The 17,500-nt window shown below is 37.1% G+C and overlaps 1 protein-coding gene across 10 annotated transcripts in view; it reads left to right on the forward strand.

Moving 5' to 3' along the window:
- LOC115214926 (brefeldin A-inhibited guanine nucleotide-exchange protein 1) overlaps positions 1-17,500 on the forward strand; it is a 201,812-nt gene that overhangs the window by 155,671 nt on the left and 28,641 nt on the right. For all 10 annotated transcript variants that reach the window (XM_036505599.1, XM_036505600.1, XM_036505598.1 and 7 more), the window contains 8 exons: positions 1,590-1,764; positions 3,261-3,401; positions 6,881-7,050; positions 8,174-8,325; positions 9,706-9,878; positions 11,504-11,664; positions 13,677-13,807; positions 15,500-15,629. In XM_036505599.1, coding sequence (XP_036361492.1) covers positions 1,590-1,764; positions 3,261-3,401; positions 6,881-7,050; positions 8,174-8,325; positions 9,706-9,878; positions 11,504-11,664; positions 13,677-13,807; positions 15,500-15,629 — 1,233 coding nt within the window. The remainder of the gene's footprint in view (positions 1-1,589; positions 1,765-3,260; positions 3,402-6,880; positions 7,051-8,173; positions 8,326-9,705; positions 9,879-11,503; positions 11,665-13,676; positions 13,808-15,499; positions 15,630-17,500) is intronic.

Here is a 17,500-nt window from a genome sequence, read left to right on the forward strand (position 1 = left end):
TAGATATTCTGTATAGTGATCCTAAAATTCTGACCAAGGTAACTGTAGAATATGTAGAAGCATAACATAGTGCTGCAACACACAGCCCCTTTTGTTACCTTCTTTTAATATCTTTATATATAAAAGAGAAGTTGTGTGTCTGTCTCCTACGATTTAGATTCCTAACTACTCCCACATTTTGCAGTGCAGTTTAACCAAAACCGGGTATCTTATAGTCATGATTCATATCGAGCCCTTCTGGGTATTGGCGCGTGTCTACGATGAGTCTACGATTTAAAAAAAAATTTACCATCTTTTTTTCCCATTAATGCATTTTTTTGCTATTATATAAGGGAAGTAACTCTCTAAAAATTTATTAAATCTCAGAACGTAAAAAGCTAAAGTAACACCACCCCCCTTTGTGGTTAGCCATATTGAGATGGCTATTATACTTTACATCTCTAAAAATGCTTATATGATTTTGATTTTGATTTTTCCAGTTTCAGCTAATGAGCTGTGGCCATGCTGGGGCACCGCCATATAGTTATTTCCCTTACAAACCCGAGCAACGCCGGGCGATACTGCTAGTAGTTCATAAATAAAAAGTGTCTGTAGTGTAAAATTGATTAGTATTTGATGAGGTCTTAGTGCTGTGATTTGATCTTTTTGGAGAACTGCTAACAGTATGGTCTTGTTTTTAATGCCGTCACCATCGCCACTCCAGAGTTAGACTTAACAAATGGAATGTACTGTCCAAAATAGTACACCAACAAGACATCTTTCATTATACTTCTTTTTGTTCCCCACTTTTTTCACAAATTTGCTTTTTGAAATCATATTTATGCAGACACAAATACAAAAGCATATCAAAAATGAGTACTTTGTAATGTAACAATGAGACATGGATTTTACTTCCATCACTCACTCACTCACTCGCCCTTGATCCTCCTGAGCCAGAGGGGAAGTTTTTTTTTTTTTGTGGTTGCTAGAGAAGACAACAAAATGTCCCTCAACTAATGCATGCCTTGATAAAAACATAGGTGACATATTGAATATTCTAGACACATCATGTCTGAATTAAGACAGGATGATCACAGCTGGAACAGCTTCGATTGAACTTGATCTGTGAGTTAAACAGCAAAGACGATCTTCATTCTGTATTGTGTGTTCTATCCACTCTTAGTTTAACTCTTTAGCATTTGTGTTACTCTGCCAAATGAAATGCCTTTATTCGATGTGATCGTTTATGTTTAGAATGATATTGTAGGGTCAGTGTGAGGGGCTAGATCTGGCTAGTTTGAACATAGACCAGGTAGATTGCTTTAGTTGGATATGGTTGGTTTAAATGCTAAAGGGTCAAACAGTATAAACATATATTCTTGATATGGCTTAAAGATATTTAGATGTGATTTCTGAATGGTTGTAATGAATTTGAAAAACACAGAAAAGATCTTTGAATAATAACATTGAAAATATTGGGTTTGAAACAATTATTTTATGCGATTATGATGTGATTAGTAGATGTAATTATGCAATCACGTAATTATGTAATAATCACATCGTTATATAAAAATGATGTAATTAAATCTTTCTATTTGTTTCCCATGTAGATACTTCGCTGTATTTCTCAATTGGAACTTGCTCAGTTAATTGGAACCGGAGTCAAGCCTCGCTACATTTCTTCAGACGGAAGAGGGCCTAGTAATGGCCCTTATTCTTCCTCAGGACCTGGAGACAAATCCCATTTTGGCAGCATGCAACCCATTGATTCTTTTGATCCGAACAGTTAGTATATTTATTGGTTTACTATTAGTTTAAGATATCAGTATCAACTTTATCTTTCTTATACTGGAAAGAAACCAGAACCAATTGGCCCAATATATATATGCACTGGCATGGCTGTATGGTTAAGAAGTTCGCTTTGCAGCCCTATGAGCTTGGGTCTCATCCTACAATATGACACTATGTGCAAGTGTCTTGCAAGTATAGACACGCATATATACACACAAACACACACAACAGGTTTCTCTTTCAGTTTTCTTCTACCAAATCCACTCACAAGGCTTTGGTCTACCTGGGATAATAGTAGAGACACTTGCCCAAGGTACTATGCAGTGGGACTGAACCAAGAATCATATGGTTGGTAAATAGACTTCTTAACTACACAACCATGTCTACACTTTGAGTGCATGTGTGTGCACACACACAGATATATATATATATATATATATGTGTGTGTGTGTGTGGAGGTGCAATGGCCCAGTGGTTAGGGCAGCGGACTCGCGGTCGTAGGATCGCGGTTTCGATTCCCAGACCGGGCGTTGTGAGTGTTTATTGAGCAAAAACACCTAAAAGCTCCACGAGGCTCCAACAGGGGGTGGTGATCCCTGCTGTACTCTTTCACCACTCTTTCTCCCACTTTTTCTTCTGTTGGCCTGCTCACTTAGCCAGCGGGGTGGCATCATTCGAAGGCTAAAACAATGCGAACGCATTGTGACCAGCGATGTGTAACTACATCTGATGGACTGGTCGATCACGTAATATATATATATATATATATCCTGAATTACACCGACTGACACCCATATCTCATTCTTAATACTGTTTCATATCTACCATCAACCACCACAATCACCTTTGTTTACTACTTCCTACATTCACCCCTATGTACCTCGGGGGACTTTCAAACGGGTTGATGAACATATTTACAATTATATGATGATGTTGATAGATATATATATATATATATATATATATATATATATATATATATATATATATATATATATATATCTATATATATATATATATTATTATATATATATATAATATATATAAATATATATATATATAAATATAAATATTATATATATATATAAATATAAATATATATATATATATAAATATATTATATATATATAAATATATATATATATATATATATATATATATATAAATATATATATATATATATATATAAATATATATATATATATATAAATATAATTATATATATATATATAAATATATATATAAATATATATATAATATATATATATATAAATATATATATAATAATATATATATAAATATATTATATTATATATATATATAATATATATATATATATATTATATATAAAATATATATATATATATATATATATATATATATATATATAAATATATATATATATATATATATAAATATATATATATGTGTGTGTGTGTGTGTGTATAATGATTAATTTAATTTTTTCCTGTTTTTCTTTCTCAATACAGGCATCATGCCAGGTGGAACTTTGGACCAAAAGCGTCTTGCAAGTATTCAGGAAACGATGGGTGAAACCAGTTCACAGAGTGTCGTCGTTGCCGTTGACAGGATATTTACTGGTTCTGTGCGGCTAGATGGAGACGCCATTGGTTAGTTCACCTCTGCTTTTCTCTTCCTTTATCTCTCCTCTGTATGTCTCATGATATCTCAAATGTTTAGTGTATAATATATTTCATATGATATATATGTGTGTGTGTATATATATATATATATATGTATATAAATGTGTATAATTGTGTGTGCATATATGTGTGTATGTAGATATATATATCAGTGGCACTGGCCATTTCCAGTAGCTCTTAACTATAATCATATCTTTATAATTATATGTGTAACTACATGTGTGTGTGTATAAATATGTTTATATATATGTAAATGCATGTGTGTGTGTGTGTATCATCATCATCGTTTAACGTCCGTTCTCCATGCTAGCATGGGTTGGACGGTTTGACTGGGGTCTGGGAAGCCAGGAGGATGTACCAGGCCCAGTCTGATCAGGCAGTGTTTCTACAGCTGGATGCCCTTCCTAACGCCAACCACTCCATGAGTGTAGTGGGTGCTTTTTACGTGCCACTGGCACAGGTGCCAGGCGAGGCTGGCAACGGCCACAATCGGATTGGTGGTTTTTACGTGCAATTGTAAATGCTTAAGTAAAAAAAAAGATAGATAAGATAGAAAGGAACAAAAGGGATGATATCCAAAACCTAAACAAAATTCCTAAAAGCAATAAAATGCTACACCCCCTTATATAAATGCAAGTAACCTACATAAAGATTATCTTAGTAGAAATTCCGTTGAAGACACTATTACATGGCTAATAATTCTGTTTGTGAATCAAATTAAAACCAATTTAATGAAACTGTTCTATAATGCTGTCTCCAAACATTTTATGACGAAAAATAAATACCACAAGATAATAAATGCATGTAATCTAAAAGTAGGCCTCTGAGTTTCAAAAGATATTGCACAAGTTATATCTGCACTGAATAATAAAAAATTGAATGATTTCTATAATGATAGAGATAAGAACAATCCAGACAACCTGTTGGTTGACCATAGGGGTGTTGATCATAATGAAAATACGAAAAAATCAAGTGGAGGAAGGGAGGTAACTGATAATTCTCCCCAGTGTGTATAAGAAAAATAAAAACTCGCAACCCAGTAAAATGAGTAAAAAACCACAATGATAACAATAAAAGTAATATTTGTATAGTGTTCAAATACAAGTGTTCAAGTGTTCAAATACAAGTGACATTTTCCTTGTTTCTGCCTGTCTCTCTTGTTTACTCTTTTGGGTTGGAGGTCATTGTGAATTCTTGGTAGGGAAGGAGGAGGAGAAGGGGAGGAAGAAGACGAAGAATTTGGGAGTGCCATGATTGTAGTATTTTGAATGGTCAGTGGAGGCTAGCAGTTGCTGTTCAATTCATGAAAATATTTCTATTGAATGTTTTGTTTATAGAATTTGCATAGGTGTTATACTACAAAGCATTAGTGATAAAGTTAGGAAGGAGAAGGGGGAGAAGAAGATGATGATGATGAAGAAAGAGAAAGGAGAATATGAATGCATGAAAGTAATGAGGTGTTGAATGACTTAAAGTTGGCACATTATGGATTATAGCAGTGATTGGGGCTGATTTTTAATGGATTCTTAGGAATGTAATATTTGCTTGTGTATTTGTGTTATTCTAGAAGGGGCTGGTTTTTTTTAATAAAGAGAGTTTCTTTACTAATTCGTTGGCTGCAGGTTGTATCATCCCTGAATTGGTAGAGGGGAAAAATCCTGAAGCTAGGAGTTTTGTTGTTGGCGCAAATATCTATGTGTTGGCTGAATGCGATTTTTCTGTTTTGGGGAATTTTTATCTGGGATCTGTGCAGGGACATTCTTTTACGTAAACTATTTTTTGTTTGGCCTATGTATTGCTCTTGACACCCAGAGCAGGTTAGTGTGTATATCAGGTTCTCCGAAGCACGTGTATATATATATGTGTGTGTGTGTATGTATATATGTATGGATCTTTGAATAAACAAAATGTTAAGAAATATATGTTTCAAATTTTGGCACAAAGCTGGCAATTTTAAGTGAAAGAATACTTGTGTTTAACTGGTACTTATTTTATCAACCCTGAAAGTATGAAAGCCAAAGTCAATGTTAGCAAAATTTGAACTCAGGATTTAAAGAACTGGAAGAAAGTTTGCTAACCGTTTTGTTTCACTAACAATTCTACCTGCTCACCACCTTGAGAAATATTAAAATTTATCTCACATGGTGTGGATGTGACTCACTCACTTACTGACTCACTCGTTCACATACTCATTATGATGTGTCGTTATTTCAGTCCTTTATTACATAGTTTGAAGAGAATGAATGTATTGTCCCCATTCAAGTCTGCTGACGAAAAATTCCATCATGATACTTGTGTTTGATGGTTTAGTCATAATCATCAGGATTTTTTTTTTTTTTTCATTTTATTAGAAGACAATAATGATCTAAGAGTTAAGGCTCAGAACATATGGCCTCTAATTTAAATATACCAAAGTTTAAACACCATTTCAGAATGTAGATATTTAACCTGGTTTTAAATTACTTTGGTGGTGGAGTGGAGGATTCTGTTAACCAAAATATTGCAAGCTCATCCTAGTTATGTCTTATTCAAATTCTACACATTCAGAGCCCTGCATGTTCTCTTGTTAAATTGCATCTATAGTTGATGTTGACACCTCAGAATTCTTTTAAAGTGTGGCTAAATGTATGTTCCTGCTATATTGTGTAATATGTAGTTTTTCTTCATACATTTTGAGATTTATGAAAACAGTTTCACTGAGAGAGAGAGAGAGAGAGAGAGAGCATGGGAGATTGAAGTTGATGAACTTTACTCAATTAGGGAGAAATCATGTGTGTTGTTTGTAGAAGTTGTAAATATGTGATTAATTTTTCCTATTGGAGAACCCAGTACATGCTGCAAAGTGGTTAGTGTTATGAAAGGTACCCAGCTATAGTAACCATGCCAAAACAGACACTGGAGCACAGTACAGTCTTTGGACCAATAAAACCATCCAATCCATACTAGCATGGAATATGGATGCTTAAATGATGAGATTTTGCCAAGGGATTTATGTAGGTGTTTCAGAGGAACCCAAGTATATGGACCCTTTAGTGTTCAGATTACTCTGTCAAATGTAATGCTTATTTATTCACCTTGTTTTGAATTAATCATGTATTAACTTGTAGCTTTGAGATTTCAGTGATGCAATAGTTTAATTTTAGGACATTGGTGGGTTGGTGTAAGATGCTGGATCTAGCTAGTTTGAGCATAAAGCAAGTGGAATATTTGGGTCGGATATGGCCAGATTAAATGTTAAAGGGTTAAGTTACCTTGCTGGTTTGTTTGTTAGTTTTTGTTGTAGTCAGGGTCAGTCGTAGAGTGTCCTTCATTAGACTAGCTAAAATCACAATATAAGGAGTCAAGCTACTGACTTCAATTAATGGTTTAGTGTCTTTCTCTTTGTATTTTGGTGATTATTAACCAAACAGAAAACTGTTTAACTCTCCATTGTCCTTTATTTTCAGTTGAGTTTGTGAAAGCGTTGTGTCAGGTGTCGTTAGATGAGTTGGCCAACCAGAGTCACCCGAGGATGTTCAGTTTACAAAAAATAGTTGAAATTTCATACTATAACATGGGACGTATTCGATTACAGTGGTCCCGCATTTGGCAGTACTTAGGGGATCATTTCAACAAAGTAAGTTCCCTGACATTTTTTCTTTTACATTTAAATTTGCTTTTTTTAATAATTTTATTTTCATTTATATCTCTGTTGATTATGGTCTGGATGTATTATGTGAGCTTGTGTAAAAGGTGTAGAGCACCGGAGATCTTAGAGAGCAATTGAATGTCATAGGTAGCAGCTGACGAACTGTGTGAGGAAGTCATGAATGTGCTCATATTACAAGATGATGTAACAGGAGAATGAGTACTGGGTGAAAATAACAAGTTGACTGAAAAGTAACAGTCACAAGAGAAAACTGAGAAAACTTTGGATGGTAGTTGTGGTGTCTAATTTTGGTATGTTGTGAGAGAATTGGTGATACACTACTACAGACACATTCAGATATACACTGCAGTAAATTTGCTTTTAACGATGTGTTTACATTGAGTATGATATACAAATAGCTATTTAAATCTGATTTCTGCTTCTGTTGCATATAATAAGCATTTATTCAACCAGTGATTGTTCAGTGGTAGATTTTCTCTTAGCATGCAGATGGCTGTGAGTACATGCTACTGGCAATGCTTAACTAGGCAGAAATGCTGCATCTAATGTTCTCATTGATGTTGCTGGACGATTTTTCTCTCACTTCAATATATATTGGTTTTTTTTTTAAACACAGCATGTCCATAAGATGACTACCACAATACATTTGTTTTCTGTGATGCATTTACATTAAGTATGATACTCAAATAGCTGTGTGTACACAGTTATAATAATAATAATAATAATGAAATTATTGTATACAGTGCTCAGGTGCACCACAACTTGTCAGAAAGTGCATATAAAGTACATGCAGTAATGTAGAAATGTCTGGAAAGCGAACAATGTATGAGTCAGATACATGCTTGTGTGTGTATGGAGGGGAGAAAATCAAGTGTAGTGTTGGCGAATCTCAGGAAGCATGGAAGTTTTGAAGGATGCAGTGCTCCGACAACTAACAACTGATGCCGGCAGTTTGTTCCATGCTTCAGCAACTCTCAGCGTGAGATCCTGCTGATTAATAATAATAAATGTGTGTGTGTGTGTATATATATATATATATGTGTGTGTTTATCTTAGTACCTGATTATTTATCGCACTTTCATAATTATAGGTTGGCTGTAACCCTAATGAAGACATCTCGTTCTTCGCTGTCGATTCCCACCGTCAGTTATCCATGAAGTTTTTGGAGAAAGGAGAATTTGCAAATTTCCGATTCCAAAAGGATTTCTTGCGACCATTTGAACATATCATGAAGAAAAATAGGTAATTATCCAATGGCCTCTCTCTCTCTCTTTCACCAAGTCACACCTCACACGAACACACTTTTTTTTTGTAAAGACATGTCAAGTGTCTTGTGAGTCTGTCGTTTTTTTTTTTAATGTAAAAATGTAACTTCTGCTTTACTTACATGCATATGCATGCACATACACATGCACTTACAGATGTAGGTCCCATAGACTTAGAAATGCTTGCTAAGCTGTACTGTAAGTGTGTATATGTAGTATTGTATGCCTTTGTGTGTGTGTGTATGTGTGTATACACACAATCCTACATATACAGACTTTCAAAACAGTTTGTGAAACCCCTTCAAATTCTTTGGAACCTACTTCTCTTTCTTATATAGGTATGTATATGTAAATATATATACCCATATCAGCATGGAAGATAGATATTAAATGATGATGATACATGCATATATATATGTATATGTGTGTGCCAAGGACTCCAAATTTGCCATCAAGATGTAGAACAAGATACTGCAATAGCCTGGGCTTCAGAGGTCCACAGCTCTACAATATCCTCCCGAAGGACCTGAGAGACCTGCATAGGGTAGCTGTAGGTGTCTTCAAAATAAAGCTGAACCTCTTCCTATCAGGTGTCCTAGATGAACCAACTTCGCGGCAGGAGGTGCAGATGAGGGCAGCTGCATCAAACTCTCGTGCACCAAATGCCAATTGCTAAAAAGCATTCATGAAGTAAAATCATGTAGCAACACCAAATGGCGGTGCTCCGGCATGGCCACAGCTCGTGAGCTGAAACTAGATGAAATAAATATATATATATATATATATATATATATATAATAAATATAAGACCCGGGCTGCTTCCTGCACCAGTTCCGCATAGCCCCAGCCCATTCAAAGTACCTTGGATTTCAGAACAACCTGCTGTGCTTGAGGAGACCAATTGAGTCAAGTACATGAACATCGAGATAAATATCAAATGGAAATAGTAGTTGTGATACCTGTGCCGATGGCACGTAAAAAGCACCATCCGAACGTCGCCGCTGCCAGACTCCCCGGGCACGTAAAAAGCACCCACTACACTCACAGAGTGGTTGGCATTAGGAAGGGCATCCAGCTGTAGAAACACTGCCAGATCAGACTGGAGCCTGGTGCAGCCTCTTGGCTTCGCAGACCCTGGTTGATCCGTCCAACCCATGCTAGCACGGAAAACGGACACTAAACGATGATGATGATGATATATATATACACACACACATATACACACACACACATAAATATGCATATACACACAAGGACTTGTGTAAATCTTACTTGTTGGCCATAACAAATGGCCTAACACACTGTACCTTGTTCTTTTATTTTAATTTTGTATTTGCCTTTTCATCAAACCATATAGGTCCCCAACCATCCGTGACATGGTCGTCCGATGTATAGCTCAGATGGTCAACTCACAAGCTGCTAATATTAAATCTGGTTGGAAGAACATATTCAGTGTATTCCATTTAGCTGCCTCAGACCAAGATGAAGGCATCGTCGAACTGGCATTCCAAACTACTGGCAAGATTATCTGTAAGTATTACTCATGTTTTAAGTCCTTTGCTTCGTAGCCCCACAACCTTAAATGTTTGACAGGAAATCTTCCCCAATGGTTTTCATCTTTTTATTGCTAAACATCCCCTTTGCTAAATGGTGTTTTACAAGAGTTTCCTCCTCATACATGCTTAACCCTTTAACATTTAAACTGACCACATCCGGCCCAAATATTCTACCTACTTTATGTTCAAGCCAGCCAGATCTGGCCTCTCACACCTACCCTACAATGTCATTTTAAAAGTAAGAAATCACATCATCAAAACCTCAAAGCTACAAGATATTGCATGATTAATTCAAAAGAATGTAAATAAATAAGCATTGCTTTTGACAAAGTGATCTGAATGTGCTGAAGGGTTTTAAAAAAAAATGGCAAATTATCTTAAGCAAACAGAAGCTAATTTTGTGTATTAGTTTATTACCAATGTCTTCTTATGCTGTTCCAGCCAACAACAGCCTCGCCTGGCCCCCGTGCCAGTGGCACGTAAAAAGCACCATCCAAGCGTGGCCATTCGCCAGCCTCGTCTGGCACGTAAAAAGCACCCACTACACTCACGGAGTGGTTGGCGTTAGGAAGGGCATCCAGCCATAGAAACATTGCCAGATCAGACTGGGCCTGGTGCAGCCTTCTGGCTTCCCAGACCCCAGTTGAACCAGACGTTAAACGATGATGATGATGATATTTGTGTGGATTAATGACCTGTGTTATATTTTTAGGGAAATTACTAAAAAGAGAGGACTTACACAACAAATTTATATTGAACCTTAACAAACAATAGACTTTGAATAAACTTGTGAGGATTTCTGTCAGCAAATAGTAAATTACATAACATTGAAATTAAATTAGTTTGTAGGAAGAAGAAAGGCTATTCTCAAAGCATTAGACTTATCTTATTTTCTCTCTTCATTGCCAGCTAATGCATTTCAGTTTGTGAACTATTTGCGTAAATTAATTACTATTAGTTGCTAATGTAATAAATATATACACAGACATAAGTGTGTGCTTGTGAGTAGCCATGGAGTAAACAGCAACCCTTCCCTTGTAGTTACCAGTTCTACTTTTAGCCAGTATATTTGTTGTATCCATATTCATATAGTTATCATTTTTGCAACTAATTCCTCTCTAATTTCTACCTTAACTTTTTTAATGTCAAACCGCCTGAGAGCACTTCTGGTTCTATGATATAAAACTTGTTTGAAGTGACTTTACCCTTTAGTGTTTAAACCGGCCATATCCGGCCCAAATAATCTACCTGTTTTCTGTTAAAACTGCCCAGATTTGGTATCTCACACCAACCTATAATGTCAATCTAAAAACAGGTGATAACATCATCGAAATCTTAAAGCTACGAAATAATGCATGATTAGCTTAAAACAATATGGATGAATAAATATTATATTTGACAGAATAATCTGAATGCTAAAGGGTTAAATTAAAACCTTCCATAAAATTTCCTTTTAATAATAGCAAAGTTATTTTATTAAATTCTTTATTTCCAAAATCAATTGAAACAGAGAATTAAGCCATTATGCTTGTGGATAATAACCCTATTCGTGTAGTTTACTATGTCTTAAGGTAATTTTTTGCTAATTTCTACTTTCAGCCAGTATATTTGAAAAGCATTTTTCTGCCATCATCGACTCGTTTCAAGATGCAGTGAAGTGTTTGTCGGAATTTGCCTGCAATGCTGCATTTCCTGACACTAGCATGGAAGCTATACGCTTAATTCGCACCTGTGCCAAGTATGTGGCAGAGAAACCCATTGTGAGTTCTTGTGTTTTGCTTGGAATTTGGGGATTTTTTGTTTTGCTTTTTGCCAATGTCTATTTGTTTCAATGGTTTATGTCCTCATCATCATTACCATGTCACGTTCATTGTCACTATTATTCTCATCATCACCATTGCTATTATTACATTATCATGACCACTAATATCTCCAAACTCTTCTTCACTGCATTAATAGTCATGATACTCTTTTGCGTTATTCATTGATCATTAATGCTCTTCTGTAAGAAGTCAGGTTGACACAAGTCTGGCCTCTAACAAGGGAATAGAATGTCAGTAGGGAGAAGTATCAGTGATCAGAAGTGGAGAGAGCTATCAATGGCTTGTTTTAAATCATCATCATTATCATCATCGTTTAACGTCCGCTTTCCATGCTAGCATGGGTTGGACGATTTGACTGAGGGCTGGCGAGCCAGATGGCTGCAATGGGCTCCAATCTTTATCTGGCAGTTTCTACAGCTGGATGCCCTTCCTAACGCCCTTCCTAAATGTATATTGAAATACCTTGAGACTATTTTAAAATAATAATAAAATAATTAAATATATCAGTTTAAGTAGTCAACAGAAGCTTATTGTGAAGCATTAGTGCTGTCCCCAACCCACGCTACCAAATATCTAAACATGGTTATAGTATAGAGGTGTAGTGTAGTCACTGACTTATTATTTCTGTCGTTTTGTAATGTTTCTAAATAGGCGCAGGAGTGGCTGTGTGGTAAGTAGCTTGCTAACCAACCACATGGTTCCGGGTTCAGTCCCACTGTGTGGCATCTTGGGCAAGTGTCTTCTGCTATAGCCCCGGGCCGACCAATGCCTTGTGAGTGGATTTGGTAGACGGAAACTGAAAGAAGCCTGTCGTATATATGTATATATATAAGCGTGTGTGTATATGTTTGTGTGTCTGTGTTTGTCCCCCTAGGCTTGACAACCGATGCTGGTGTGTTTACGTCCCCGTCACTTAGCGGTTTGGCAAAAGAGACCGATAGAATAAGTACTGGGCTTACAAAGAATAAGTCCTGGGGTCGATTTGCTCGACTAAAGGCGGTGCTCCAGCATGGCCGCAGTCAAATGACTGAAACAAGTAAAAGAGAGAAAGAGAAAGTATGATGTGAAGCACAGATGTGGCTGTGTGCTTGAGAAATTTGCTTCCCAGTCACATGGTTTCAGTTTCAGTCCTACAGGGTGACACCTTGACCCCAGGCTAACCAAAACCTTGTGAATGGATTTGGAAGATGGAAACTGTGTGGAAGCCTGTTTGTGTATGGATGTTAGTGTCTCTTTGTCTTGATATAATATGATTGTTGTAAATGAATGTCATCCATTTACAATATTCTGTAAAAACCTGTCTGGCCAAGGGGAAACATTACCTCGCATGGAAACAGATAAGGGTTCGCAACAGTAAAGGCATCAGGTTATAGAACACTTGTCTCAAAGTCCATGCAAGCATGGGAAAGTGGATGTTGAAACAATTAGGATAACAGTATACTTCTAATATCATAGGGTATGTTAAATTAACTCTCATAGTTTTATCTTTTTATATTTACTGCCTTATCACTCATATTTTATTGAGATTCAAGGGAATGGAAAGTTAGGGATTATCCAATTCTGCATATACCATGAAAGATTTTGATTCTTAATAAATACTTTTGAACAAAAAAAATTTGTGGCAGAATCATTAGCCGAGCCTTGGATGTAATGCCTTGTGGTGTTTGTATTATGTCTGTAGGTTCTCCAATTTCTAATCCTGTTGGGATCAACTTTGCTTTTCATTTCATCAGTTGATAAAATGAATATCTGTCAATGTATTGGGCTTGATATGATCAATTGTACCTACGTCCTTTAAAAGATGTGGCCATCCATCACGGTTGGTGTGTTGTAAATGTCTTCATTCCATTGTGATAATGTTAACTTCAATTTACAATCTTAAGTGAAATAATTTGTCACACAAATCAAACAAAGGAATAAAAACAAACATTTTGTTATTTCTGTTGTAGAGTTTCCGTGAACATGGTACTGAAGAAATGAATGTTCCAGAAGAAGGGAGAGTCTGGGTAAAAGGCTGGTTTCCGGTTCTATTTGAGTTATCCTGTGTTATAAACAGATGTAAGCTGGATGTTCGTACAAGGTGAGCTGATTCATCCGAAATATTCCCACCTCTTAGATGAAACACATTTTGTATAAACCAACAGCATGATTCATTATGTGATCACTTTGATCTCCTACAAATCCCACCTAAATCTCTTTCAAATTAAACCCTACAATCTTAAGTAAAAAAAAAAAACGTGCATGCTATACCTAAAGCTAATTATCCAATATCTGGATAAAAGTCAGGATGGAATGTACTGGAACACTATTAATCATAGGCCTGTGTGATTAAGGCTTATCTTGAGCCAACAATGACACAGTACTTGTGTTAAGAACTCAGGCCACAAAAATGTCAGTCTTTTAGATGGCATCCTCTTCACTCAGCCATCTCTATGCTTTTTCCCAATGCTTCCACGAATAGGAAATTTCTTTTCTGTTTTGTTTTTTTTGGTGTAGTTATTTTTACAAATGGATATGCATCTTACCATAAACCACATAACTATGACATAAGATACTCTGTTTTTCGTATGTCCACAAAGTTATCTTGTTCAGGAGTTCAACAACACATTAGTTGTTGTAAGTTTTGAATTCATGAGATGATCTTTCAGGGTTAACGATAGATCTGATACACAACCCAAATGATTTTTCTTAAAGTTGAATATAAATCATATGAAAGATGGCCTTTCAAAAAGAAAAGATATCTTCATATAAATACATATCCATCAAAATCTCAGCTGTTTTCAATTGCAGCCATAAACCATACCAAGATTGTTTATTCAGTCAATGCTGGGTCTTCCTACTCATCACTTCCCAGTGCAGATGTCTCTGTAAGGAGGTTTGTCCTTTTGCAGATACAACAGTCATTTCTCACTGTACACCTCTTTTATATCAGCTCTTCTCTTATCATTCATTCATAAATTTTTTTTTACATTTTCATCAATGAAAACTGTATCAGTTAATTTTGATACTCGATACTTCGCTCTCACCTTGGCTATTAGCTTACCCTCAGATTGAATATCTCCAGGTTTACCTCTGTCTGAGCAAGTTTCATTGACCCTTTCTGTCTTTCTCTTTATAAATAGTTATCCTATAGTATAGAAGTACATGCCCTCCCCACACTATTTGTAAAGTTTCAATGTTCTCTAATCTTTCTACATATTAGGCCGCTGTTTCCCCATCTAACCTCTATAAAATAGTAGAAGTGATATTATCATGAACTCTTCCAAGCTCTCTCTCTCAATTATCATCATCATTTAACATCTGTTGTCCATGGGTTGGACAGTGTGACCAGAACTGGCAAGCTTGGAAACTATACCAGACTCCAGTTTGGTTTGGCATGGTTTCTATAGCTGGATACCCTTTCTAACGTCAACCACATTACAGTGTGTGCTGGGAGCTTTTTAACTGCTCTCCCTTTTATGCTTTCTCTCATATCAATAGGTTTCTTTCCCCTAAGTATGTGTAAAGATGTTTCTTAGCAGAAAACTTAATTCTGTGTTGTATGGTGTAGATTCCTACATGTCTTGTTGCAGCAAATGCTCAGGTAATTTGTAGTTAAGATACGCAGTTAGGTAATATCTGAATAACTTGCAAACTGTTTAGAAGATTTTGGTGATATTTATTGCACTCAGACAGTTAAGATTTTGAGAGAGTTAAATACCAATTTTATGGATTTGTCTGATTAGTGGAATGATAAAGTTAGTTTAACTATGGTTCTTTTTCTCATCTGCAGAGGCTTAACTGTGATGTTTGAAATTATGAAAACGTATGGTGATACATTCCAACAGAACTGGTGGAGAGATTTATTTCGTGTTGTTTTCCGGATATTTGATAACATGAAACTTCCTGAGCAACAGAATGAGGTAAGATTGTTTTTTTTTTGCCTGAAATTTCTGTGTGTGTGTGTGTGTGTGTATCATCATCATCATCATCGTTTAACGTCCGCTTTTCGCGCTAGCACGGGTTGGACGGTTTGACCGGGTCTGGGAAGCCAGGGGCCGCACCAGGCTCCAGTCTGAATCTGGCAGAGTTTCTACGGCTGGATGCCCTTCCTAACGCCAACCACTCCGTGAGTGGATTGGGTGCTTTTTACGTGCCACCTGCACAGGGGCCGGAGGGTACCGGCATCGTCACGATCGGTTCGAGCATTTTAACGTGTCAACGGCACATGGGCAACGAGGTCCGGGGTACTTTGGGGATCCAGGGTACTTTGGGGATCCGGGGTACTTAGAATGAGTAGGGGGTATGTGGAATTGCTGCAGAAAGCAGCCCGGGTCTTTGTAGTCACAGCATTTATCATCACTGATTAACGTAATTAGGTAGAGGAAAGAATACAGATATTCTAGAGTTGAGTTGGGGAGGGGGAGGTCCAGTTGAGGCGGTAATATAGGAGGGCAACCAGTGGGGAAGGTTGGGGTAAGGAGGAACGATGGCAGGAAGGGTTGGTGTAGGTTCCTAAGAATAAAGACATTCGTTATCGTCACTGAGTAACGTTATTAGGTAGAGGAAAGAATACAGATATTCGAGAGTTGAGTTGGGGAGAGGGGGGTCCAGTTGAGGCGGGTAATATAGGGGAGCAACCAGTGGGGAAGGTTGGGGTAAGGAGGAACGATGGCAGGAAGGGTTGGTGTAGGTTCCTAAGAAATAAAAACGTAGGATATTACGAGGCGGGAGGGTGCTAAAGGGGATAGTCGGAATGAGGCAGTGTCAGGAGGAAGCATAAGATCGGTGGGCAGTTGATGAGCTATGGCGCTAGCAGCTTGTCTTTTCACAGTGAAAGCATATGAGGAGAAGGGGTAGTGGGGGGAGGAGGAGGGAGTAGAGTAGGGCGTACCGGTGTAGATGAGTAAGGCGTATCCGGTGTAGATGGTGAGGACAGGGTATACTGGTATTGGTGGTGGGGGGTGAGGACAGTGTTCACGGTATTGGTGGTGGGGGGTGAGAACAGTGTTCATCGGTATTGGTGGTGGGGGTGGGGGGGCGGGTTGCACCGCCAATGGCTGAATGAAAGATGGGAAGAGATGGGAAGAGATGGGAAGAGATTAGGATACGGCTTGAGGTAGCCTGGCCTAAGTTAAATTTGTAGAGAGAGAGATAGAAAGATAAATCAAGTTATGGCGAAGGCTTGAAAGTAGCCTAAAAGGTTAAATTTTCGTAACAATGTATGAAGAAACGTAGTAACAACGAATAAAATAGTATATATTTTATATATATATAACGGGAAGGTTTACGAAAATAAACAAAAGACGAAGTCAGGTGGAGTACAAACAAACAAATGTATTAGTATGGTGCTCAGGAATAGAAATAGAAAAAGTCTTTTACATTTCAAGCCTATGCTCTTCGATAGAAAGATACACAGAAAAAAACAAGGAGAGAAAAAATGTGTGTAGGAGCTAACAATCTATCATGGCGTCCTGACTTCGGGCAGTGGTCAGATGCTAGAGGGACAGTAGGGGAGATAACAGTGTCAAGTGACTTCCAAAACGAAGGTGCCCCCAACACGAAGGTGCGTGTGTGTATAAGAGAGTATGTATGTGCATGTGAAAGAGGGCTGGTGGTCTGGACGTGTGTGTGTATGTCTGCGTAGGTGTAAAGATGTGGGGATGGGTGTGTGGGCAGTGTGCTATGGGTGGTGTGTTGTGATGTGATGTGTAATGTTGTATGGTGTAGTGTAGTGTGGTGTGATGTTGTGGGGAGGTGGGGAAAGCCCAGGTGGGGTATATATGTTTATGTT

This window comes from Octopus sinensis, linkage group LG8 (genome assembly GCF_006345805.1).
Source record: "Octopus sinensis linkage group LG8, ASM634580v1, whole genome shotgun sequence".
Lineage (NCBI taxonomy): Eukaryota > Metazoa > Mollusca > Cephalopoda > Octopoda > Octopodidae > Octopus > Octopus sinensis.